The sequence below is a fragment of the Mycteria americana genome, chromosome 16 (assembly GCF_035582795.1).
Source record: "Mycteria americana isolate JAX WOST 10 ecotype Jacksonville Zoo and Gardens chromosome 16, USCA_MyAme_1.0, whole genome shotgun sequence".
Classification (NCBI taxonomy): Eukaryota; Metazoa; Chordata; class Aves; order Ciconiiformes; family Ciconiidae; genus Mycteria; species Mycteria americana.
This window is the reverse complement of record NC_134380.1, coordinates 4,913,228-4,938,451: the sequence shown is the minus strand read 5'-3', so window position 1 is coordinate 4,938,451 and position 25,224 is coordinate 4,913,228. Positions and strand designations below refer to the sequence as shown.

General features: G+C 52.9%; 1 protein-coding gene across 6 annotated transcripts in view; it reads right to left on the bottom strand.

Annotated features, from left to right (window-relative positions):
- Window positions 1-25,224, bottom strand: part of SEPTIN9 (septin 9) — a 147,465-nt gene that overhangs the window by 61,959 nt on the left and 60,282 nt on the right. The window contains exon 1 of one of the 6 annotated variants that reach the window (XM_075519147.1): window positions 14,719-14,940. The exons of the other annotated variants lie outside the window; for them this stretch is intronic. Coding sequence (XP_075375262.1) covers window positions 14,719-14,773 — 55 coding nt within the window. The 5' untranslated portion in view covers window positions 14,774-14,940. Of the gene's footprint in view, window positions 1-14,718; window positions 14,941-25,224 lie in introns of those variants that run through there. 6 annotated transcript variants of the gene reach the window in all.

Here is a 25,224-nt window from a genome sequence, read left to right as displayed (position 1 = left end):
AAAACAATCCTAGAGATCACCTGGGCCAAAGACCAAAGTGCTTTCAAAACACTGACACGAGACCCCGATGCAAGGAAGGGACCAACTGGGAGGCCTTAGGGACATCCTAAAACCTGAACATCATCATCCCCATTTTACCAACAGGGAAGTCAAGAGGCAAAGAGAGACAGATGCGACATCAGATCGGACGTTCTGATTTATGCGTGAAGAGGCAGCAGAGTCCCACCTTCATCAAGTCCCAGCACCGCACAGGACCTGCCCCCGCGCTCTCAGCTGCAGTAGAGCAGACGCAGAGGTCACCCCCGCACAGCAGAACGGCACTCAGCCAAGTGCCCGTTGTTCAGCTCTGCCCATCACACCAGTCCCCCTCAGCACACAGAGCTCCCCAGTCAGGTAGGCTATGCAAGAATGAAACCCCTAAACCACCCAAGCCAGGAGCATGTCCTAAGGAAACCTGATGGATGCTGGTGCCAGACCCCTCAGCTAAGGAGCACAAAGCATCACCAAAGGAAGCCTCCATCTGCGGAGTGATGCTCCCATCCCAACTGCCTGACCACGTCCTGGCTCGCACCTGGATGGCCACATGTGCCCCATGCAGCCCTTCGCACCCTGCTCCAACCAGACCTCACTAAAGGAGTAGAAGCCCTTAAGTCCATCAGACCCCCTGCTCCGCACAGGAGCCAGCCAGGTGGAAACGAAGGGCTGAACTTCACGGGAAGGGGAGGAAACGCAGAGAACCACTGCTGGATCCCATCCAAACGCAGGGTCAGGACAGGACGAGGCACAGCCCCAGGGTCCTAAAGCAGCCCCCATGAAGCAAGGCTGAGCCAGTGTGGTGACAGCCTCTGTGTGTGGGGATATACTGCTAAAGACTGGCACAAGGATCAGTAATGAGTCCACCCATCCTTTACATCAACAGGACAATATCAGCCAGATTTAGCCTTTAAAAACCTGGGCTTGAGATCACACAGGACGCCAGGAGCAGGAAGGGAAAGACTGGAGCACAGCCTCCCCTCTTCCAGGGTTGTCCACCCACCCCTGGCGTGGAGCTGGCAAAGAGCCACCAAGTGGGAAGCACCTCCTCTGCTCCATGGGGCTGCTCTGACCCCTGGGGCAAGGCCCGGGGGCCTGGGGACCCTCCATCCCTCGGACACATCCGTTCAGCAGAGAGGAGCCATCTGGTGCGGCTGGGTCCAGCCAGCGGGACGGGGGGGCCGTCCACGTGGCAGCCACCCCAGCTCTGCTCCGCCAGCAGATTGCAAACGCAGCTGCTGACACCCGCCGCCCCCCTGCTCCAGGCAGCACAGGCAGCAGATGCGGCTGCCTCCGTCCTGGGCAGCAGACGCTGGGGACAGCGATGGCCCCTCCGAAGGGTCCCAAAGGTGCTGGTGAGGAAAGCAAGACCCTTGGAGCTGGGGCTCACACGTCAGACAAGCCACGAAAAGGGGAGGGACACAGCGGTTAAAATGTTAGGATACAGGCTTTGGGCTGCTTTCCCTTTGTTGGAGAGAATATCCAAAAACTACTAAATATGAAAGCCAGGCTGCAAAACCAGCCAGAACAGACATTGCAGAGGCTGGGACTGGGACCCTCCCCAGGATGCTCCATATTAGTGACCCTGCAAAAGCCCCTTCCGGGAGCCCTTCCGTGCTCAGGGACAGACAGACATGGGCACAGACACACACCCACATCCCCCAGCTCTGGTTCAGACCCTGGCATGGGAACTGCTGGGAAGCCGTGGCTCCTGGTGAGGGGTTCCCAGCTGGCATGGGCAGGGAGGGATGCACAGGGCAATCCATCTTGTTAATATTGAGGCTGAAAACAGCACCGCGGCTGCTTTATGGCTACAAAGAGAAGAAAGCACCAAAGCACAACACATAACATCCACCATGTAAAACGCAGGAAGGGCCCCATGAAGTGCACTTAACGACAAAATGGTCTGTCCTGCAACTCAAAAGTATTCGGGCATTAGTAGAAGGAGGGAGGGAGTCAGTAAAGAAAAATACAGATGAATCTCGTGGAGCCCTCCCAGCCATGTCACCACTCGCTCGCAGAGGCGAGATGCTCTCTGTGGCAACCTCTGCCCCGTGGTCTGCGCTTGGCACATCTCGTGCACTGCAGGTCTGCATCTTAGTTACCAGCACCCCCAGAACAACTAACTAAAAAAAAAGTCCCACACTTGAGAGCTGTTCCACCATGTCCAAAACTTTCAGGTCTCCAAAACTGAGCTGGAGCTCAGACTCTCCAGCACAGACTTCTCTAACATTTTCCTTCTCCATCACATCCTTAATACAGAAAAAAACGTTTTAGCTATTTTTCCCAAGTTTAAAACAATGGACCAGTCAAGCCCAGTTTGCATTTTGCAGGAAAACAAAGGGAGCAGAAGGCATGACCCAACAGGGAGCCTTTCCCTGGTCTCGAGCAAAGCCAAGCGGGCAAGAGCAGTGGAGGACACAGCCCGGCCAGGCGCTGCTAGCTCCCTGATGGATGGGATCTCAGTTTTGTCCATGTCAGGCTTTTAAAACCTGCTCGTCACTCCTCCAGCCAGCCAGTTCAGCCTCATTTTATTCCCTTCAACAAAACAGCCTAACAACCTCATGACAGATGTGTCTGGAGGAACAGTTTGAAAGTAAATGCTCTCAAGGAACCCGATAGCAAAGGAAACACTGGCAAGCAGCTTTCCTTAACGAAGATCCCTCTGGAAATTTCTCAATACCAAGTGGTTTGGAGATTTCTTTTTGACTCGATAACGAGCTTTGGATACAAACAGCCCTGCTGACCTCCAGGGTTCATTGCATGAACCACTTCCACCAGCTCAGCTCCTTGCAGTTCCCCTGCCACTTGCTACTGCCAAAAGAAATGGTGGCACCAGTGACCGGGTGGTAGATCACTGGATGGCAATGCTGGAGCTGCTGCACATGGTCCTTTCTTTTGACCTCAAACCTCTCGAAGTGCCCCAAGCCCAGGGTAAACCTGCCCAACGCCACCAGCGCAGTCCTTCCAGAGCACAGCCATCCCCTGCCCTTATTGGAGGACTGGACTGAATACAGCACCCAAAAATGGCTTTTCTCCAGGTCTTTCTGGGCCCCACTGCAAAAAGGAGAAAAAGGTCAAAGCCTAGACACAAAGGGGTTCAAAAAACCCTAAGGAAGAGCTGTGAAACCACAATTACAGCAGCAGGAGACTCGAGCCATCCCGATAACACCTCCCATGCTGGTGCTGTGGTCCCGACGGGCAGTAAGGGGATACCAAGGAGCTGGGCAAGGAGCCATCGCCCCAAGGGAGGGCTGAAAATGGCTCAGCACAGTTTCTGACAGCAAAATCACGAGGACCCCCAGTTCCCAGTGCCATTCCCACCCCAACTGTGTCACTGATTTGCCTGGGGATAACCCAAGAGCTTTCCCACCCATAGCTCTCTGTGGGATGGGATGTCCATCTCGTGCCTCTGGTTGCACGGGAATTTTGGTACCCAGCTTGTCCTGTCAGCACATTTGGCTACTGCCCTGAGTCCAGCATGGTCTGGAGAAGGTCAAACATCCCAGGCATGAGAAAGGAGAGGGATTGTGATCCACAGAGTTTGTGTTTCCACCTCTGAGACAGAGACTCGCTGCCATGAACATGATCCTCAGGGATGCCACCTTCAGCAATGGTGGCCCTCAATGGGACCAAGCATGGCTGCAGCTCCTCTGCTCAGCATCACCTCTCTCCCGCTCCTTGCGCAGAGAGGAGAGAAAGACCTCAGGAAGCAAAACAACTCTCAAAAAAAAGAGAAAAAGCTTAAAAATAGCCTGTCCTGCCCAGAGCCAAGAAAGGAAAGTAAACAGCTTCTGCTCCAGATGACCCTCCTCCCGGCTTCCTGCAGGGAAGCTGGCTTATTCATTACAACAACAGGAGCCGAAGGCAGGGCAGCATTGCGGGGCCCCGCACCCACCCGTGCAGTGCCGGGGTCCCACTCTGCCAGTCATGGCTAATGCTCCGGGTCCCCGGGGGCTCCAGGTCCACATGTCCCCCCCGATACCCTGGGCCAAGGCATCCCTGGCCCGAGCAGGGTCCGGGATGGCCACGCTGCAGGGTTATCCCCACTACGATATTTTCCAGGGGATTTTCGGCACTAGCAGGGCTTCCCCAGCCCCACCAGCAGCATCCGATCTGCTGGCCGGTGTCAGAGGCAGCTGGCAGGGAAGCAGGCGGAGGTGCTGAGCATCGCCCTTCCTTCTCTTCCTCTGGAGGTGCATGTGCCATGGGTGTGAGCACAAAACAGTGTTACCATCGACAGGCGCTTCCTTTTAACCAATTCCAAACCAATTCAGGCAGCTCGAGCTCAAACCACCATTGCTGAAGGCAGCGGCTCCCCTCCCACAGCAGGGAAAGCCCAAAATCCCCTAAAATGAGATTTCCATGTGCTTCATTTCAGATGCAATCTCTGCCCCTGCCAGCCTCTGCCCACAACTATGGTGCCTGGGCTGGGAACCGCTCACTGGGGTGTCCCTTTGGGGACCACACCTTTGCAAACCTCTCAAGGCAGTGGCATTTTGCTCAGCATCATGCAGCTATGGCCCCACTCTGCAGGGCCAGCCAGGCAGGGCCAGCTTTAAAAAATACCAATATTAATCCTGGCAGATGAGGGAGGCACAGGCTTTCCAAGATAGCATCTGCTGCAGGCAGCTCTGCTGGCTGCGCACAATGGCAGCAGCTCCTGCAAACCCACAGTCTTGATCCAGAAGTGGTCCCTGCCAGCCAGGTGCTTTGGGGCAAGGAATGCATGCCTTCATCCCCAGCTCAAATGCTCCCCAAGCAAGCACAGGGCCTAAGAACTGGCAAAATATTTATGCATCTTTCTATTTTGTGCTGCAGCGCTAGGGATGTCCGCTCAGCACAGCACTGCGTCCTCCCGGTCACCCCACAGCCAGGCACCAGGTCACACGCCACCAGTTAAAGCTGCTCTTTAGGGATCTTGCAAATTGGGAAGAGGAGGCAGAGGTCCGGTTCAAATCCCAGTAGTTCATACGACAGCCAAGATTTTTCCAGAGAAGTCACAAGCAAGTGGCGTGGCTGGGACCTCGTATCTACACGCTCCTCTCCCAGAAAGCAAGTCCCTTCTTGGGGGTCCCATCCAAGCCAAGGGCACCCAGATGCCACAAAGGGCTCCGGCTCCTGGCCAAGGGCTCCACATCTGCCAGTGGGAAGCACAAGGGTTACACAGCACATCATCCACTGCGGCTCATCCTGCTCCACAGCCCAGCTCTGGGCACCCCGTGGGACCCAGGGTGGGTCAACAAGGGAACATCTGCTCCTTCTTTCTTCCCTTTTTAAACAGAATACCCCACGTAACAGTTGAGGGGTTGCTTTATACAAGGAAACCTCTATGCACAGAGCTCAGGAGGAGACCAAAATAAACAGCGAGGGTTGCTGGCTCCTCTGGGACCTACTTCACAACTGGAGCCTCGGGCTCTGCCACGGCCCCAGCGCCCAACTGCTTCCCATTAAACATCCTCTGCCCCTCACGTGGTCTCTGTAACCCAGGGGTTACGTTTGCTTGCTTGCTTAAGCACGGAAAGCTTTTCTTGGGTTTTTCGACACATAAGAGCCTTATGGGACTAGGGCAGCCAGGCGCACTGTTATTTCACACGATACAATGGTACCGTTTGAGAGCGCTGACTTTCTCTAAACTGCTACCAGATGGTCACCTCCTGTTCCTGGGGAGGAAAGAGGGGGAGGCTGCAGGTCTCATCTTTCAAGGAGCCCTTGGAAACCCAACATAGCATTAACCACTCACGGCCCTTAAAGCTTCCCAGACCCCTGTCACCAGGCAGCAGGATGCTCACAGCGGTTTTCTGGCCCAACTCTAGTGCAAAGAGCGTGTTCATCCACATTAACATGGGGCCACCTGGGTTTGGCTTATCCGAACCCACCATCCCTGATGCCCTGGAATAGCTGCCGCCATCCGTAACAGAGGTGGATGCATTTTAGTGAACTAAAGGCTCAGTTACAGGGACAAGTAGGATATTCATCATACATCTACACGGTATATATACACTGTACATTAAACCTAAAGGCCCTGCAGCAGAAGGGGAAGGGAGCTGCAACCCTGCTGTAGGGCCAGACCAGGATACCTCTACCCCATCTCAACAATAAGGTGCTCCCAACTGCACTGCGTCCCTCAGTGGGGTCAAAAACATGGGGTCGAGATGGGAAATTCACTGGCAGTGCAGGCAGCAAGCGATGCTACATGCACTGGCAGGGCTTTGTGAGTACACCAACAGCTTCAAAATAGCACAAGAAATTCGAATCCCCTCTTACATCTGGAGAAATGCAGGCAGGAAACTTTAAAAGCACCTTTCCCGAAGCTACCAGTCATCCAACATAAGACAGAAGTCAGGGTTGCTGGATCCCCTCCCTGTGCTTGCGCCAGGAGGTTTCACACCTTTCTTTTACCAATAAAACAACCTTGTTGCAATATATACATATAAATACGTATATAAACATATATATATAATGACAATCTGCTGTCGTAGCGTGACTCTCACACTACCCTGGATCAGGTTATGAATGGTTTTTGCACAAATAAATCATTTTTCTGACTTTACAAACAGCATTCAAAAGAAGTTGCAACAGATTGCATGGTCTGACACATAAATCGCATGTAGAAGATAACGCTGGCAACATGCTGTCAATATGCAGTACCTTCCTGAACTATGCAAACAGTACCAAGAGCTGAGTTACGGAGGAAATTTGGGGATAAATGCAAGTTCAGGGCTCTGACATTAACCAAAGCTTTTCAAGCAGCATTTCACTCACACGCTGTAAGCTACAAAGACAGCCTGAGACCGATGCAGCAAACACCTCATTTACCAGAAATGAACACGCAAAAGCAAAGTCAGGACTAAGAACAGAAAAAAATAAAATCCACACTCAGATTAATTCAAAATCCCAGCTTTCCAGTCCCTGTAACACAGTTCTAGAAAGGGTTTAGCTTTGATTCTCCATTACACTTTGGTTTATATAACTATTAACCCTCAGCAAAATGCTTCCAGATCAGACCAGTATATTTTACATCCCTTATATTGATTTCATACTTGTACAGAAAATTACATAAAATACAGGGTATCCAGCCCAGCAGATTGCATTACTGGCTCTGCCACAGGCTCTCTGCAGCTTTTGCCTCCGGTCTGTGCTCCAGTTTCCTTTCATAAGGGGAGGAGGAAGGAGAGAAGTAAATCTTCTCTGTGCCTCCCAGGGGACTGCAGATTTAGTTTGCTTCACTAATATTTCTAAAAACGCCTTAAAATTATTACCCAGAAGGCAAAAGTATGATGCAGATGGTCTTGCAGACCCCAAACTGCCCTGTGCTACCAGCTTCGGTGCTGGTACCACACCGGGTGCAGGAAGCCATAAGCACCCAGACGCCATCCCCCTGAGTCACTGCGCCCACGCAGGGGACATGGAGAGTGACTCAGGTGGGTGACCAGCCTTGGTGTCCGGGACTGGGTGATTAAATCATTAAGTGATTAAGTCTCCATTTGAGAAGACACTCTGATGGGTGGTGTTGCAACATGCTGGTTAAAAAGCTACAGAAAAGGGTAAATTAGTAAAAGTGGCTAAAGGAGGGACCCGGGAGCCATTCAGGCCCACAGCGCTGCCTGCCAGCCCTGCCTGTGCTGCCCGCTGATTGCTAGTGCCATTGCAGCCAGCTCTGGCGTCTCTGTTGGAGGGGACACCCAGCACTGCAATGCAAGCAGTTGTTCAAATGTCCTGAAGGCTAGCACAGAGCAGACCACTCCTCCTTTCTCCTCCCTGCTTAAAAAAAAAAAAACAATTAAAAAAATCCATCCTTTTCACATTTCCCCATATTTGCGCTTCCAACGACCAGATGAAAGACTGAAGTCCCAACCCCAGTCCTCACCATGATCCTTCCCTCCCAAACCAGTCCAGCAGACCAGTGCCAGCGTGATGCTGTGTGCTGATGCCCTCACCACTAACCCCTGCCATGACTCCCACAGCTGGGACAAGCTGGAGAGAGCCCAACTCACCAGGAGCAAGGGGCCATACAATTTTGTGATGCTTACTCAAACTGCCACCTCTACTGCTGGGAGGATGACGGCACAAACTGATGCGGTCATGATGTCCCCTGCCCTACAATCCACAGGAGGCTGCCTGACATTGACTGTGCCTACACCCAGGCAACAGGTTGGCACCCCACCCCAACTTGCCCTAACTTGGGTGCCAGCAACAGGGCATCTGCCACAGCCCTGGGAGGATGCAGGGGAACGGACCGCCCTGACACCCATGATGTCTCACCTTTCGGCATGCAAACCAGCCAAGACCCAGCTTGGATGGACCCTGCACCTGGGTCACCGCTCCGAAGGCGTCCCTAGGAGCCCCAAGTGCTGAGCTCTGTCCAACAACCTCACAAAAGCAGTCAAGGTAAAAGCCCGAGTAACAGCCATCAGGAGATAAGAGCTCTCATTAATCTGCGGGCAGCTTTTCAGGATAAGTTGAGGGTAACAATAAACCCCTCCATTGCCCAAGGGCTACTCCTCACCAGCACCATTTGCACAGCAGGGAAGGGAGCAAGGAGGGCTCTCCTGCACCAGCACAAGCGGGTGCAAACTGCTGATGCCTCCATGAGTAAAGCAGAGGGGTGCCAGGACCAAATGATACCCTGCAGGTATGAAATGAGAGGTGGCCAGGACCCAACCCTAGCCCCATGCTGAAGGGTATGACAGCCCACCCCTGTCCCATTAAGAGTTCCCCTGATGGACCCTGACCCCCACCAAACAGGCACATCCCCATCAGGAACTGGACTCAGACCTATTGACTCATTTTACAGGCTTAAAACAAGCTTAAACAGGATTTAGGGTCACTTGGCTTGTTGCCTTCACATCCCACCTCTAAAGACCAAGAAGGTGCCAGAGCTTACTGCAGCAGGAGGAGGGAGGGAGGCTGGGAGAGGGAAAGAGCCTGCATAATGGTCCTGCAGAAAGACATTGCCTTAAATATCAAATATCAGAGTTAGAAACATGAATATCTAGAGTGATTATGGGCTCTGAAGTCTCCATTATTGTCTTTGGATTTATGACAAGTCCCAGTCCAGGCTTTTGCGGCTGCTGTCTGGGTCCTGGCTCCTGGGAAAACGGGCTGAGCAGCTCTCTGCAAGGAAGGGCTGCAAAACAGAAAATAAACCAGCACCCAGACAGTGTGGCCACAGGACACCCGGAGGTGCCAAGACTCTCACTTAGCAGCAGCTTTGCTGGCATGTATTGGCCAAGAGATGTAGACACGGTCACTCAAATGTATTAGGCGTGACCCAACATGTTCTAGAGGTGCTTCCCACTCACTCCGCTGTCATAAACCACCAAGAGGCAATAAGCAAAGAGTAAAGCTGGAAAATGATTATATTTTAGGTGAGCTTCTCACTAAGGGAAAGATGCTACCAAGATCCCAGAGACTGGCGAGTGCTTGGAAGAGCCAGTATGGTGTACATACTCCAAAACCTTGACTTACCTCCAGGCACCAGCAGTATGCTTGCACGGCCAAAGTAGCTGCCCTGGCGTAAAGACTCATCCTCTCTCTGTCCCTTGCTATCCAGCCACTTTTGAAAGGTTTCTTTATAATTAGCACAACACCACGCTCACTTTGCCCATGACTGATCTCAAATGGACAGCAAGAGCTCACCCGTACCAGCCAACGCTGGAAACCCTCCATGCTGACACAGAGCCAAGGACACTCTGCTCCATGCTGCAGTGGTTGCCCATCCCCAAGGACATGCAGCCCAGCCCTCCTTGCACCAGATATGACTACAAACAATGACCTTTGGATGATCCTATGTCCTAGCTAGGGCCAGAGGCTATCCCCAGAGCCCAGTTCACGTGGACAGAGAGATCCACGTCCTGTTCTTTCCTTTCCCACTCCCTCGCAACCTTTTTATTCCCACAGAACTAAATATACATGGGGGGAGGAAACCAACACAACGACAGGTCTCCACTGCTGTAACCAGGCAGATGTGTTTTTTCCACTCTGTGCATGAAAGGCCAGTTCTGCAGGGGAAGACACAACTTCTGCTAGGGAAGACACAACTGCTGCCTTCGCACAGGCACCTTCCCCCAGCTCCTGCCTCTCCCACCACGTGCTGAGTTGGCAGAAAACTCCCATCCACTCCATCCTTTTGTCTCAGATTCAGAAACGTAGATAGGAAGAATGGAAAAGAAAGAAAACTCTCCAAAGCGCCTGTAAAGCTCATCTTTGAGGACATCAGAAGCAACCAGCTGTCTCAGAGCAGCACGCTACATCCATCAACTGGGAGAGTGGTGCTGGCTCTACCCAGCCATGATGGGCTGCTGCTGAAGAGTACCAGAAGAGACCAGTTGCAGTATAATTTTTGGGGGACAGCCCAGAAAATGCAACAATTGACGTTCAGGAGCTTTGCTTCACTCCTAGGGTTGAGACGATCCAAGATATAATCTGAAAGAACTTTTTGCATTTCCTTTTCCAGGCATTGAACCTCCGCACACGAGACAGCCACACACCCAGACTCCCAGCCTACTCCCATGCATGTAAGCCCAGGCAAGCACTCATCCTGCAAACCCTTAGGCAGGGCTTACAGGAGAGACCCTGCATGCAAGTGAGATGCTTACACAAACACGAAGTACATCCCCTCTCCGGGCCTTTTCACCATATTGAATTCAAGCCACATCACCCACATAACATTGCGACCATCCCTCTGGCGCGTTCCTGCTAATTTTAGCAGCAGGGTTGAGTCCCAGCATCCGCAGCACGCGGACAGCAGCTGCTCCCCATGGCAGCAGGCATGCCAGCCCCGAGCAGCCTGGGGGATGCACCATGGCCACGTGTCCCAGAGACATCCCGGGCATTTGCTCAAGTAAATTTTATGGACGAGCCCACAAGATTCATGCACATAGAAAAGCCTATATCTAATACAGCCCCCTCCTGAAAAAAACCTGGCTGATGGTTTTTCTCGTCTTTAACAACCCTTAAAACCACAACATAACTTAGCACAACTCAGTACCTCATTGAGACAAAGTCTTTGGCTGAAATACTAGAAATACCGTGCGTCGGGCAGTGCGAGAAGTATGTGTCTGTAGGGAAAGTGTCCAATAGTGGGAAAGAAAAAAATATAAAAATAAAACAACCAGAGAAGCCTTTCTATCAGCCCTGATGTGACTGGCAGGGCCGCAGGCTCCTCGCCCTCAGCACCCAGCTCTACACAGCGCACGACTGCTCAGACCACAGCACTGCCAAGGCTCACCTGCCAGCAAGCATGCGCTCCCCGAGGGAGCTGGGCTTCAGCAATGGGTAAATCAGGAATTAAGAACCATCAACGAAGGCTCGTGGTTTGTCTCGTGGTTTCTGCCAGAGTGAAGCTGCAAGCCTGTATCCCGCCCAGTCTCTAGCTCCGGACATCACATTAAACCCCTTGGCATCACCCTGCTGCTCCATGCACTTACAGCCCCACTCGGCATTTACCATAATTTGCAGCTTGCGCCCGCTATGACACTTTGCGTTTCAACATCATGAGGAAACGAATCTGGTGTTGACTGACAGCACTGGCAAAGGCAAGGAGCGCTCAGCATCACTGCTGCCAACTCACCATCAATGATTGCCAGCAAAAATGCACCTCGGTTACCCCTGGGACTCTGCTCGGCAGCAACCACATCCCACCGGGATGAGGGGCCAGAGCAGATCTCTTCCGTCTTACTACCAGGCAGTAGATCATGGTGCACAGTGCTTCAAATCCTTAGCAGGAAGACAAGTACCACATTGCAGAGTTATCTTTGGGCATCATCACAACCAACCAAAGCTGCAAGCAGGAACATCCGCCCCTCTTTGCAGTTGAACATCGCAGACACCGACACTCCCGTATCACCCAACCTGAACAGGATCAGGATGGTTTGGGGTTTACACAACGTTAACACACTGCACAAGCATCCTACCACCCGGGGCTGATTTACTGCTACAGGTTCCCTTCCCTGCCACTCAGGGGTCCATGTCTGAGACTCCGGGAAGCTGAGCGACCCGCAACCCCCCTCCAAGGCAGAGATGAGCTTAGGAAGTGCTGCCGCAACTGCGGCCTGAACCAGCCACGCTTCCGAAAACCTGCCAAAATCTATAAACCCAGGGGCAGAACTATTATGCTCTGTAAACCCTGGCAAACCACAGACCTAATAATGCCCTCCCCCATTAGAGACGAGGAAGCTCTTGCCAGTCAAATAAGCGGGATTAGTGCCCTCCCCGCAGGACCTGCTGGCTCGGCACGAGGTGGACACACTTATTGCTGCCTGAATGCAGCCGTCCCCATCACATCATCGGGCACAAGGAAGAACGCACTCTGCTGTGCTGTGTTTCCCTCTCACGTGTTCCTTTGATTTGGAAACTAAACTGGAATGGAGTACCTCGCACTCCTTCCCCCTCCCAAAGAGCCCTTGCATCCTCCTCAGGCTCAGGGAGGCTGGCAGCTCCCACACCAGCAGCCCACACCCAAGCCTGCAACTCCCTGCCTTCTGCAACCCAGCAGGTACAAGAAACCTGTCAGTCCTATGCCAGGGAGGGATGCTACAACGAAAGCAGGCAGGAACAACCAGGGTGATTCGGCAGGGCAGGCAGCGTGTGACCGGCAAGAACAAAGAGGGCTCTGGCTGCTGTGTGATCTGGGGTTTCTGCTCCATGGTGTTTTTGGCTGATTTTTCCTGCTTGGCCACGGGCTGCCTGGGGCTGAGATACCCACCCAGCAGACACGAACACTGCATCTCCTGCCCTACAGGCTAGAAATTAATTGCCTTGTTCTTGGGAAGCTGCTATACAACCCAGAAAACTAATTAAATTGTGAAACAGTAGCCCGGATCCCTGCTCAAGGGCAAGGCCAGACCTTTTGGCTGCAGATGCACAGAGCTTTCCCTAGCCTCTCCCTCTGCACAGGCAGGAACTATAAAGCACTCCATGGACTGGGGGGGGGGGGGGTGGGGTGTGGAATCGCACTGCGGAGCGGCTCGGTGCCATGGAGGAGCACACACAGCCCGAACAAGCAGCCCCGGGGCTCACAGCAAGGCCCTTATCATATCCAAGTAGGGAATTACTCATTCTTCAGAGATTTAAATGCAATTGGGGCAGGCAAGAGGAAAGGCTGTAATTACATCAGCTCGGGAGCCCTGCGGTGGGGAAGCTCACAAGTCCCCGAAGGACGGTTACAAAGGCGCCGTTGAACCCCGAGTGCCAAACTGATGGTGTATTTGGGTCGCTCTCTGTGTCTCAACACTTGTTAGTCCCAATCTTCTTAAGAGACGTGACTTCCCTCAGCCTCCTGCTAAGCCCTCCACTCCCAACTTTAGCTGAAGAAAGCCCAGGGGCTGAAAAAAGAAGACATGAATGTGGCCAAACCTTACGACACGGGCTGCAGAGACCCCAGCTCTGCCACCCATTTCCTGCCTGACCTGGAAGAGGAACCCTTGTGCTCTCAGCTTCCTCAGCTACCCTGCAGGAAAAACACCACCGCGCTCCTTCCCGAAGGCAAGGCTGGATTCACCAGGAGGCGGTGAAGTCGTCTCGGCCTATAGCTACACGCGCAGCCCCTGGATATGCTTTCACCGCGGCCCCCAGATCTCCACTATTTCTTGGTTTTTTTTTCTAGAAACCGCTGCATGAAGCTCAGTTTGGCTCACTGCCAGGACGTGAGAGTGTGTAGGGACAGAGCTGCTCTTCCAAAACTTGCTCAGGAAGATGAGCTCCCCCCGAGCTGATCTCTCAACGTCCGCTTCAGACACAACCCCCTACCCCTCTTCTGCCTGTCTTTGACTCTCATACCCATCTGGCAGCAGCACGCTTCTCCACTAGCTTATTTTCTTGCCTGACAAAGCCAGCATACGCGGCAAGAGCCACAGACACCCAGGGAGAAGGCATCCCCGTCTGCACGCCAAGGGGATTGCAAGGAGATACTCCATGGGAGAGCCAGGCAACGCTATCGGGCAACTGGAGCTCTGCCACGGGACAACTGCAAAGCTTTCTAGGGCGAGCAGCTCCCACTATAGCCATATTTGAAACTTGGGTTCATTATCCACCTCTCAGCTACTCTAGGGCTGTGTTTGCATCCAAAATCTGGGAGTCGACAGAAGGGCCGGTACCTAGGGTTTCACAGACTTTTAGTCGCGTCAGACGTGTTTTCAGCTAAAAATCTACGTAAAACAACTTCAGAAAGGCAGGAAAGGAAAAACATCCCATAAGATCTTGCCTTAGCAGATAACACTCGGGCGCAACGCTGCTCCGAACAAAAGACACCGCAGCCCGGTGGCGGCACCGACAACCACCGAACCCCGGCTCCGGCGGCTGCCGGGGGACGCGGGCTGGCCGCCGGCCGCCCTCGGGCACCCCGCTCCTTCCAGCCCTCCCCAGGCGGGCAGGCGCGACCCGCGGCGGGGTCCCGCCAGAGGCCAGGTCCCCCCCAGGCACCGCCGGGGCGGCAGCAGCGGGGAGAGGCGGGGGGCAGCCGGGCCGAGGGGGGGCAGCCGGGCCGAGGGGGGGCTCAGCCCCGCTCCGCCGCGGCCCCCCCCCGGCCCGGCGCGGTGCCTGCGAGGGGCGCGGGCGGCTCCGCGCTGCCCAGCCCAGCACGGCGGCAACTTCTGCCGCTTCCTCCCCTGTCTAGCCCTAAAAGCAGCGTACACACGCACACCCCAGGGCTGAACCCACCCCCCCATCCCTGCGGCCACCCACCTTCGAAGTCGGAGATGATGCCCTCCAGGTGGGCGTTGACGGCCGGGTCGGCCATGGCGGGGCGCGGGGCGCTGCCCCCCGGCTCTTGCGGGGCGCGGGCGGGCGGGTGCGCGCAGCCGCCGCCGCCTGCGGCCGAATGAATGGCGGAGGGCGAGCGGCTGCGGCCGCCCCCGGCGCCGGCGGGCAGCCTGCCATGCCGCCCGGCCCGGCCCAGCCCAGCCCGGCCCGGCCCGGCCCGGCCCCCTCGCCGCGCACTGGCTGCTCCCCACGCCCGTCACGCCGCCCCCCCCCTCCGCGGCGCCGGCCCCTCCGCGGCACGGCGGGCGGGGACCCCCGCGCCGCCCCGGGGGGGGGTGGGTGGATGGAAGGGGCACCCGCGGAGCCGGGCACTGCCCGCCGGGGCCCAAACAGCATCTTGCAGCCTCGAGCTTGTCCCGCGGCCCCCCGGCCCGGGGACGAGCACAGCAGGAAGCACGGGCTGAACCCCGCGCCCGATGCCTGACGTCCTGCGTCTGTGCCTCTTCAGCACGGTGCCCGTGGTAAGAGGTAACATCCCGAGGATGCCCCGCGAAAGGGACGGCACCAGCCTGAACGGGTGGGTTACACCGCTGGTGTTCTCGAGCACCGATAACCCATTCGCTTTTCAATCTGCCCTTGTTTGGAAAGGAGCAACTCGGCCACCCTCCTCTGTTTTTATAATTTCTCAAAATCAAACCAGAGCACTAGCTAGCAATGCTAACCCGTCACTACCAAATCCAAGCCACCTCTGCAGCCAGCTCTGGAAAACCACCACCAAAGCAGCAGAAGAGGCTGCAAATCCTGCCCCAAAGCCAAGCGTGCAGCCGGGCACCCCTGTGCTGAGCCCTGCGCTGCCGCAGCTCGCTCCTCTCCGGCCAGAGCCAGCGCCAGCTCTGGGCATCGACACCAGCCCCTTCCACAGCACTGCTGCCTTCTCTCCACCGCTCGCACCCTCTTGGCTTGCACATCTCTGCTCGTTATCTGATGTTTCTCCCTTCCCATGTTGATTCAGATCCTGCCCTCTTGACCCTCTTTTTATCCTCCCCACCCCGTGTTTTAGTAGCAGCATTTAAAAGTGATGAAATGTGTCCAGGCACATCAACAGGAAAAGAAGAATTAATGGGCTGGGGTTTTAGTCCACTTTGGGTGAAGCATAAAGAAAAATTATGCAAAACACTAGTACTGTTACTGTCTGTTACTGCAGAAAGTACATGCTTCATCACTTATGTCACACTTTTAATTTTACACTTCCAAAGTCTGTAAACACCACAGGCTCCCCAAGAGTGTATGTGAACCAGAAAATGAAACCAACAGCATGAATTTCCCAGCCTCAAGAAGCTCCAGGTTTTCCATACTGTTAATATCTTGAGGTTTTAATCCAAGGAAAGTCATTACTTTAAAACACGAGAACTGCTTAAATAGTCTCGAGAACACACCTTTAAAATAGAAGTATGGTATTTTAAGGTAGATAGAGTGGTTTTCCTCCCCTTTCACAGACAGCAGCACTCAGCTCTTTCATTTCTTGCACTCCTAGCGACGTCAGAAACTAACATACCACAACAGTGCAGAGAGGAACAGGCTTTGCATCTCTGTGCAATCGCAATATGGAAATACAAATGCCTCCCCATGCAAAACACCGTCCGTAAAGCCACTGGTGCACACCTCCTTGGCAGCCCCACTGCCTGAACGCCTTTACCTGTTCCCGATGCCTTAGAGGAGAACAAGAACGAATGTGGACCCGCGGCTCTCATCCCGCTGGGCTCAGCACCTGGGTGTCGGGTCCCTGCCGTCCCCACATCCACACGGGCTCCACAGGAAGCGGTGGCAACTGCCACATTGCACAGCATTGCATGCTGGCTGACCCGCACCAGTGGCATTGATTTTCAAAAGAAAGTGGCTTTATTTTTCTCAAGTGCTCATACAGGTCACATCAGCAATCCATTTCAAGCAGGTAAAAATGTAGCTGTCAATAATTAACTCAGTTACTGAGCGAGAAAAAAGCAAAAAACGCTACTTTGTTAAAAACTGTGGATGACTCCCGTGCTGGAAGACCAGAACCTAGGTTAGCCTTTTACCAAGGCTGTTAAGCATCGTAACTCCCCAGTACACTCTCATCACAAGGTTGTAGAATGAAGGGGGGGGGGATGATGAACTGAGCAAGACAAACTAAAAAACAATATTGTAAAAAAGATTAATAATAAGCCATAGGGTCAATCTGAGGAAGACCAAGCACATTTTTTTATGTTTAGAGTCTCCCTCCTTGCAAACCCTGTAAGATTCAGTGTCAGACCCACTGCTTGGAGTTTGGTGGCACTCTCTGAACTAGGTAACACGGCAATCAGTGTGGCACTGTGGTGGGGACTCTATTTTTGAGGTCAACTGGAGGCAAGAAGTAAACCACTAGAAAAAAACCTATTGTTTGATGGATTGTGAGTAGTGAGTGTCACAATTATGTCTGCCGTTCTCATGAAGCTGGTGAAGCTCAAAGCTCTTCAGCAGAAGAGTTTGAGGCAGTTTGGTTTAGTCCCAGCTCCCTGGGTCACTCTGCATTTCCTAAGCAAAGACAATATTACCCTGGATCTAATAAAGGTTTAGCAAATCAACAGGTCTAGAGGAGAGCCCCAAGAAGTGTGAAATAAAATATCCGGACCATAAGTAGGAGTTCATTTTCATTAAAACCAGCTGGTTAATATTGCACCCATGTGCACCTAAGGCACTGAGAGGGGGAGAGGAAGACGGAAAATTACAGCAACTAAAGAATAACAAGAATATCCAGAGCTCTAATAGTAAATATTTAAAGCAGGAAGGTATGTAAACAACTCACCCCACAGCACATAACCCAAGCGCCTGCTAGTAGAGGAGGAGCACGCTTTCCTCCAGGGAGATAAACCCATCCTTCTCTCTTCTGGAGACTTTCTTGCACCTTTATCTGATTTAGCTGCAGTCAGAGGCATGGCTTTACAAGAGTGTAAGACCAAAAAAATCATTCACTTGTCCAGTCTGCACATAACAACTAAACACCATTTCATCTGGTTTTCTACCTGCACCCTGGACCCAAAAGCTTGTGTTTAGCTACACAGTTCTAGAAAGGCAGGCAACCCTGGGAAGCTGAGCACCCATCCCAGAGGGATGGAGAATCCACCACCTCCCCTGGAATTTGTTTCTGGGGCTCCTCATCAGCATAGCACAAGCATGTGTCGTACTGCTCATCCAAATGCAGTTTCAGCACAGCTCCTGCTTTGCCCTTGTCTGGTAGATTGAGGAGATTAAGGATCCTGAGCCTTCTCCTGATGAAAGATCTCCCACACTGATCACATCACCTACATTCCCTTTGATAAACTAGTCAGGTTCTGCCCCTTCTGTCCTTCGTGTCAGGTATTTTCTTCAGTCCCTCAGTCACTTATCTGGCTTTCCTGCTTCTTTCTCCCAACACTTCACAAGTATTTGTCATTGGATTTTTATTTTTATTTTAATAAAAAGAGAGAACTCACTTTTCAAAAGAAAGAGAGCAGATCATATCTCTTCTGTTGCTTGTTGCTCCCCTTGCTTACACAACCAAGGGTCTCACTGTTTTTATTGTACCAGAGGACTCACCTCAAGCTCCTGGTCAGTTCAGACCTTCAGGATACTGTACACAGCAACTGCTGTCCTAGACACAATCCCTGTTCTGCAAACCACTGGCTGCAGGAAGGTTTTAAGTAAATTACTTTCCTTGCTGTATTACATTACAATGGAAATATTTCTTGTTGCCTTACTAACCCAGGCCACCGAGGGCACTGATTGCCCAGCCCTTTTTCCTTCACCATCACTCTGCTCTTCAGATGAGCAATAAACTTCCTGCAAAGTTGTTTTGTTGGCCTAGAACTGATTTCCTGCCCCCAAAAAGGCAGTCTGTAAAATCTGCTGATCACTTAGTTACAGATACCAAGCTAAAACTAGCTTGATGCCATGATAGCTGACAGATGCAAGAAATGTTGACGCTTGTCCCCTGGGTACCTTATCCCTGGGCTCTCCTGCCCTCCAGGTAGTGATGTACCTCAAGGGCTTCTCCAAATCACAGCACAACCTTCTCCAGAAGCAGCCAGTGCTGGTCACTGCCCCTGCCCTGACGTAGGCATGGGGGGACCACGATGCAGAGCAGACCTAGAAAGTCACTTCAAGGAGAAAAAAACATGAGAGAGAAAAAACCCCAAGGAGATGGTAGGTATCAGTGTTAGAAGATCCCTTTATCAAGACAGGCTAAGGCAGAAAAAGGACTTTCCTATCCACGCACATTTTAAACAGCACCATACAGTTTCCTTGCAAGCTGCTAAGAATGCAGTTTTTCAGGCAGATATTCTTCCTCCCACAAGTCAAGGTTTTTCTGAACCTACGCAGCTTTTATCGGTCTCACGATCTGCTGCATTCACGAGTGTCAGGCTTGGTTAGACTCGGTGGCATGAGTCATTGTGGCTACCTGAATCTTAAATTATCTCCTACACAAAAGCAGGTAATTCATCCACAGCATCTTCTCTTTCCTCCTCCTATTTTAATTAGAAAACAAAACTCTTTATTGATTCTGGCCTCTTCTATAAAATGCTTTGAGACTTACTGAACAAAAGTACTATGTAGGAGCAGCTAAATATTATTATTAACCACCTAATGTTTCTATTGAGAGTCCAAACATCTTTTCTTGCTGCTGATCACAGATGAAACATCCTTCCCAGCCTTTCTGGGTAGGTGCAGTGTGTGGGCGGAGGCTCTTGCACCGGGCGACACCATCCCCCAACATCTGTGGCAGTCCAGCATCCCCACAGCATCGCTTCGAGCCGAAGCACAGGGCAGCAGTGGCTGCACCATCCACTCAGCTGTTGTCAGATGGGCAGCACCAATGCAGGGTAACAGGTAGAAACAGATGTATAACAACCCAGACAAGGCAGATTTTGAAGGTGAAGGAATGGTGAGTCACATCTCTTCTTTCTAAGCCAAAAGAAAGGCTGTTGCAATCACCTTCCCCTCTGCTCCTTGCACCTTCTGAGTTCTTGTGCTTCTGCCCAAAAAGCATTTCTGCTTCCAAATCCACCAGGAATAGGTGCAATGATCTCCATATTACAGGTGGGGAAACTGAGGCATGTGACAGCCATCACTCAGAAATGGGGAGCTGGCAAGTGATAAGACCGGACCTGGCTGCGGCAGTGAGCAGTGCCGAATCCAGCCCCCAGCTCCTTGGGAAGTGCCAGTTTTACTGGCTGGGGATGGGGGGGAACCTGGAAGGAAAACCAGACGCAGTTCCCATCACCTCCACCCATGCTTTCATGTAGATGACGGCATGAATCCAGCCCTGCTGATTACACAGGAATTGTCACAAAAAAAAGGCTCTTTCCCAAGACTTCAGGCTCTTCCTGCTTCCAAAGAAGTAGGAAATACAGCGAGGACAGCCACACTTCAGTGCTGGTCACACTTCCCTTCCTATGCAAGGAAACTAAGACCATGGGAAAAGTTTAAAAAATTCAAAATAGGTTTGCTGATTTGAGATTTCTGGATAATTAACTGATTTTCTTGATAAAGGAAACGTGGCCACATCTCATCCCTTAGTGCCACAGAGCTACACAGCCCCTGTTACAAACGCAGAGCCAAGGTACTGCACAGAAAGGGTTGAATAACTTTGAAGACTGGATAACAAAAATAGGATGAAATCTGGAAGAATGACGGAAGGTCGGTACCTAAAGGGCTTTTAATAAAGTCTTTGCTCATGACAAGTGCATCAGCGCGAAGGACCTCGCTGCACCGGTGGGTCCAGCGTGACCACGAGCTGCTGACACCATGCAGTTAAAGCAAGTGCACTCCTAAAACATAGTAAATGAGATACTTTCAGCAGCAAAGCAGAAATCACTAGTGCTCTGTCTTGAGTCATCCTGGCTGTCCAGCATCAGTAAAAGTGAGCAGAAATGAAGGTGGAGAAGGGATGGGACTGCTAGAAGCATCGCACGCAGATGCGCCACAGGGGAGAGCTGCTGCGGGCAAAGATCACTGTTGCCAAGGGAACAAAAAAACTCCAATCCAAACCCAAACATAGTGATGGTATAAACAGGTCAATAAGACCTAGAAATGAGAAGAAGATTTTAACAGCTAGTGATGGGAGATATAAAGGGACTGCTGTGAAATCAAGGGGGCAAAAAGCCAAACAGGTTTGAAGGTAGGGCATGGCTGCTCATAGGAAATACAATGCGACATGGGGAAGGAGACGGTCCCCAAGCCTACAGCTTCTCAGATATTCACTGCACAAACAGGGGAAACGGCAAACTTGGTGTTCTGGGACAACCTTGGAGCTGAGATGCCCCTTTGGAGCTGGGTGGGTGGAGGAACAACCACAGACACAAGGTCCCTGCAGCCTCTTCTCACCCACCTCCAGCAGGGAGACAGCTGTGAAGAAGATCAAGGCTTAACTTCATCTTAGGTTTAACTCCATTAAGTCAGCGTGCAGAGTAGGTACCAGCTTGTTCTCAAACAGAGCAAGGGAATGCATCACATGTGGTTACACTGAGCAGGGCAAGCGGAGAACCAACATCCATCCTCTCACCCTACTAATCTGAAAACAGAGCTGAGTCCTTCCTGCACCCCACGTGTGCAAATTCTTAATGGTCCCCGATACCTCCCCTGCCTCCATGGCGACCGATGAAGTCACCCTGGCTTTACACCAGTGCTAAGGTGGGATTCAAAGCAGGCACCCGGTCCCGCTGCCTGTCAGCAAGAAGGATGCTGTGGGTTAGCACCCACCATGCTCAGATCCAGCAGCACATGGTTGGGCTGGGAGGGCACAGCTCTGTCCCCAGCGAACACCGTCCTGTGCACTCCAAGCCTCATCAACTCCGACAAGCAATTTGCCCGTTTACCCTGTGATCCGTATGCATGGGATGAGCCCACCGCGGGCCCCACCGGCCTCATGCCGGTGCCAGAGCCTAGCTTGAAGCATTTCACACCAAGCCAGCAATTCCGGCTATTGTGCATGCTGAGAGCCTGGAAAGGGAAACGCCATCCCGAGCCCGGGCCAGGCGCATCACCCCAGCCCCAGCCGAGCGCACACCCAGCCGCTCCGGTGCTCCCGGGAGGGGAGGGGGACGCGGGGGGGGGGTCCCCACTGCACCGGCGGAGCGGGCTGGCAGCCCCCATGCCTGGGAAGGGAAGGGAAGCAAAACTCCCTGGTGTTGATTAAACGACGGGGGACGCTTGCAGGGGAAGGAAATGGAAAGAAGATCAGGAACTGCATCTGCCTGAACCTTGCACAGTTAAAACAAACTCAGCCTCGTGCCCTTGTTCTTCTCATTAAGTTTCAGGTCAGACTTTCCTAAGAAACTGGGAGGTGCAGTTTAGGATCCAAACAGAAAAATGACTTAATTACTTTAATTATTTAAAAAATATTAATTATTAATTACTACATTTTAATATTAAGACCAAAACAGGCACAAGACCCAGCATTGCGTGACAGCACAGATGTTTTAATAGAAACGAGAGGCTTCAGAAACCTTGCTCATCCTCTAATGAGTTTAACACACACATGGCACAGCATGTTTCCATTGCAAAGCCTTCCCATGCAGCTGAGGGTGCATCTGACTCCAGAAGAAACTGCAGTGCCTGGACCTCGAGGTAGGGAAGTCTTCCCTCCCCCATTTCCACCGCCTGCATGCTACGGTAGTTGCAGGGGGGGAAAAAGGGGAGGCGAGGGTCAGCCAGAATGCTGAACCCCTCGGAAACAGGCCGTTTCCACTACTGCAAACTTCCCAGCAGTCCCTAATTAGGGAGAATTTGCAGGAATAAATAAACTGGCAGTGCTATGCGCATGCACTCTGCTTCCAGATGTGCATGTCTCATTTTCACGTGGTGTCCGAGGCAGGGCTGGAAACTTCATCCCCGCATAACAAGGGGAGGAGGCAGGCACAGCGTGGGCTCCCCATGCTGAGCCCACCCCTCCGGCAGCCCCACAGGTGCAAATCCCACTATATCCCACATCCCCACGCACACCCTGGCTGCCTTGGGCACCACCCTTCATCCCTCCGGTGCTCACCATCCCTCTCCCATCACACGGGGCCACCGTACCCCCACAGGACCCTCCCCGTCCCTGCTGCAGAGTGGGGCATGAGCCGGGAAAGCGGCTTTTACAGCCACTGCCTCTGCTGCTCTCTCAGCCGCCTGCTCTCGACCTTTTCAACCCAAAACTTTCCATTTGTAAATACACCAGCTCATGGCAGGAAACTTGCTTTTCTTATACTTCTCCCCTGCTTCCCAGAGAGCCGTTTCCAGCAGCTCACACTCCCTGGGCCAGCCCCAGTCATTTCTCCCCACTCCTCTGAGATATTTCAGGCACACAACAAAATCTGCTGCAGCACAAGGACCCTAAAACTCCCCATAAAGTCTCGGGAAGTGCCATGAGCTGCAGGTCAGACCTTGGGAGCAGCTGTACCTCCTGATCTCCCTGCTTACCATCAAAGGTTTTATTATTATTATTCCTTTTTGACATAAACCAGTTTGATAAGAACAATTCCCAGACGGAGCTGCAGCCCCACACCCACTCAGCTTCCTTTGGGCAGCACGGACACAGTGCGGGAGCTCACCGCACAGCAGGAGGACACAAGGGCAGGCAGAAAGGAAAGAGAGGAAGAACAAACACAATTTTCCTTTCCTTTTAAAGGCTTTGGTAAATGCCAGTAAAACCACCAGCGGCAATGCCAAGGTGCAGCGGTCGGTGTCCGTGCAGCACCGAGCACCGCTGGCAGCTTCCCCTTGGCTCCAGCTCTACCACACAGGGATGAGAGGGGTGCGCAAGTGGACAGGCACCGCTGCCAAAATCCATGGGCTGTGCACTCCTGTCTCCGTGTGGATGGGAATTTGGGTGCCCCTGGCATCACCCTGTGATGGTCTGGCCAGGGGACCATGCCCTCAGCTCCACTGCCTGCACCACCGCTGCCCGGGAGGTCTTGGCAGGTCCCACACAGGCACATACAGAAAATTAGGCAAGATTGGTGCCGTTAAACTCCTGGGCTCGGGGAGTGCAAATGGGAAAGAGATGGGCCAGCCTGGACCTGAGGAGGGACCAGATACCTTCAGCGAGGGCAGGGTCTGCCTTGGGTTTTACATCTCATTAAATTGCCCTCTCGAAAAGTTTACTACAACTCTGTCAGGCCTACACAAAAGACACAACCAAGGTAATCTCCCACTAACCAGATCCCAGTATAATCACGCTGGCTCCAGGGTCCCAGCTAGCCCAGCTGTGCTGCGCAGCACTAAAGCAGCAACCCTGAGCTGCGTGTTCAAGGGATCTACCCCCAATACAGGAGGCAGCCCGGGCGCTCGGACTCCAGTCGCCTCTCCCACTGGAAAAACAGGGCAGGGCAAAGGGGACCACAAAGCCCCCTCTAACCAGGTCACCCATCAGCTCCCAGCACACCAGCCTTTGCACACCCCACCGCCCCCGCCATCTCTCAGATACCCGGTGCTGCTAACACAGACTCAGCCACTTCTACAGATGCAGAAGTTGCACAATTGGTATAAAAATCTGGATTAAAAAAAAAATAAAAATCCCTGATTCAACATGCAAGCTTTTACGGGATTTTCCTTTGACTCTCCCTTTCACATGCTCAGCCACTTCTGCCTGCCCCAGCTCTCGCCCATGCACAGCCCCATGCCTGCAGGCCCCCCGCCGCAGGGCACTTGTTTCTGCTGAGATTAAATCATTACTGCAGGAGGGACTTGACGCTGTCACCACCACCCTCAGGCTCACCCTGTCTTCTAGAAGAGACTGTCAACACCAAGCCTCACCCAGGGCAGGACAACACTTGGGCTTCCCCCCATCCCCGCCTGCCCCAGCACAGCTTTCCAAGAGCCGTCTCTCAGCACGAGCCACAGCCGGCACACGCGGCTGGGGGACGCTGGAGATTTCAGCCTCCAGAAACAAAAGAGGATTAAAAAAAAAAAGTCAGTTGGGAGATATGCTGCAAGCAGGCCAAAAGCAGGGGCTGTCCAACATTTGCCCTAAATGGGAAAGGGGCCCGCGAGCGCGCCGGGGGCAGAGCACCAGCCACGGAGAGAGACGGCACCAAGCCAGGCGGAAGAGGAGGAGATTTCCAGCGAGCAGCACGAGGGGGAGAGAAACTCCCCACTGGCAATCCCCCGACAAGCACAGACAGTAAAACCCTGGAGATGGGCTGAGTTTGGGGGTCCTGGAATAGGGCAAAACTCAGAGACACTTCAGCAGCATCTGTGTTGCCATCAGCTGTGGGACACAGCCCTTCCCTGGGTGGTTGTGCAAAGCATCTTGCTGCAGGCTGCCCAGCAATTAGCTTTGCTGCTTTTGGCTTTAAACGAGGACTGCAGAGTCCAAATGTCCTGAGTGAGCAGAGCTGGGTCTGCTCCCTCGCACTGACAGACAGAGCTGGGTTTTCCCCACCTGTATGCAGCCCATCCTCTGTTTGCACACGTAACCCTGCAGCCAAGCCCAGCAGGGAAAGGGGAACT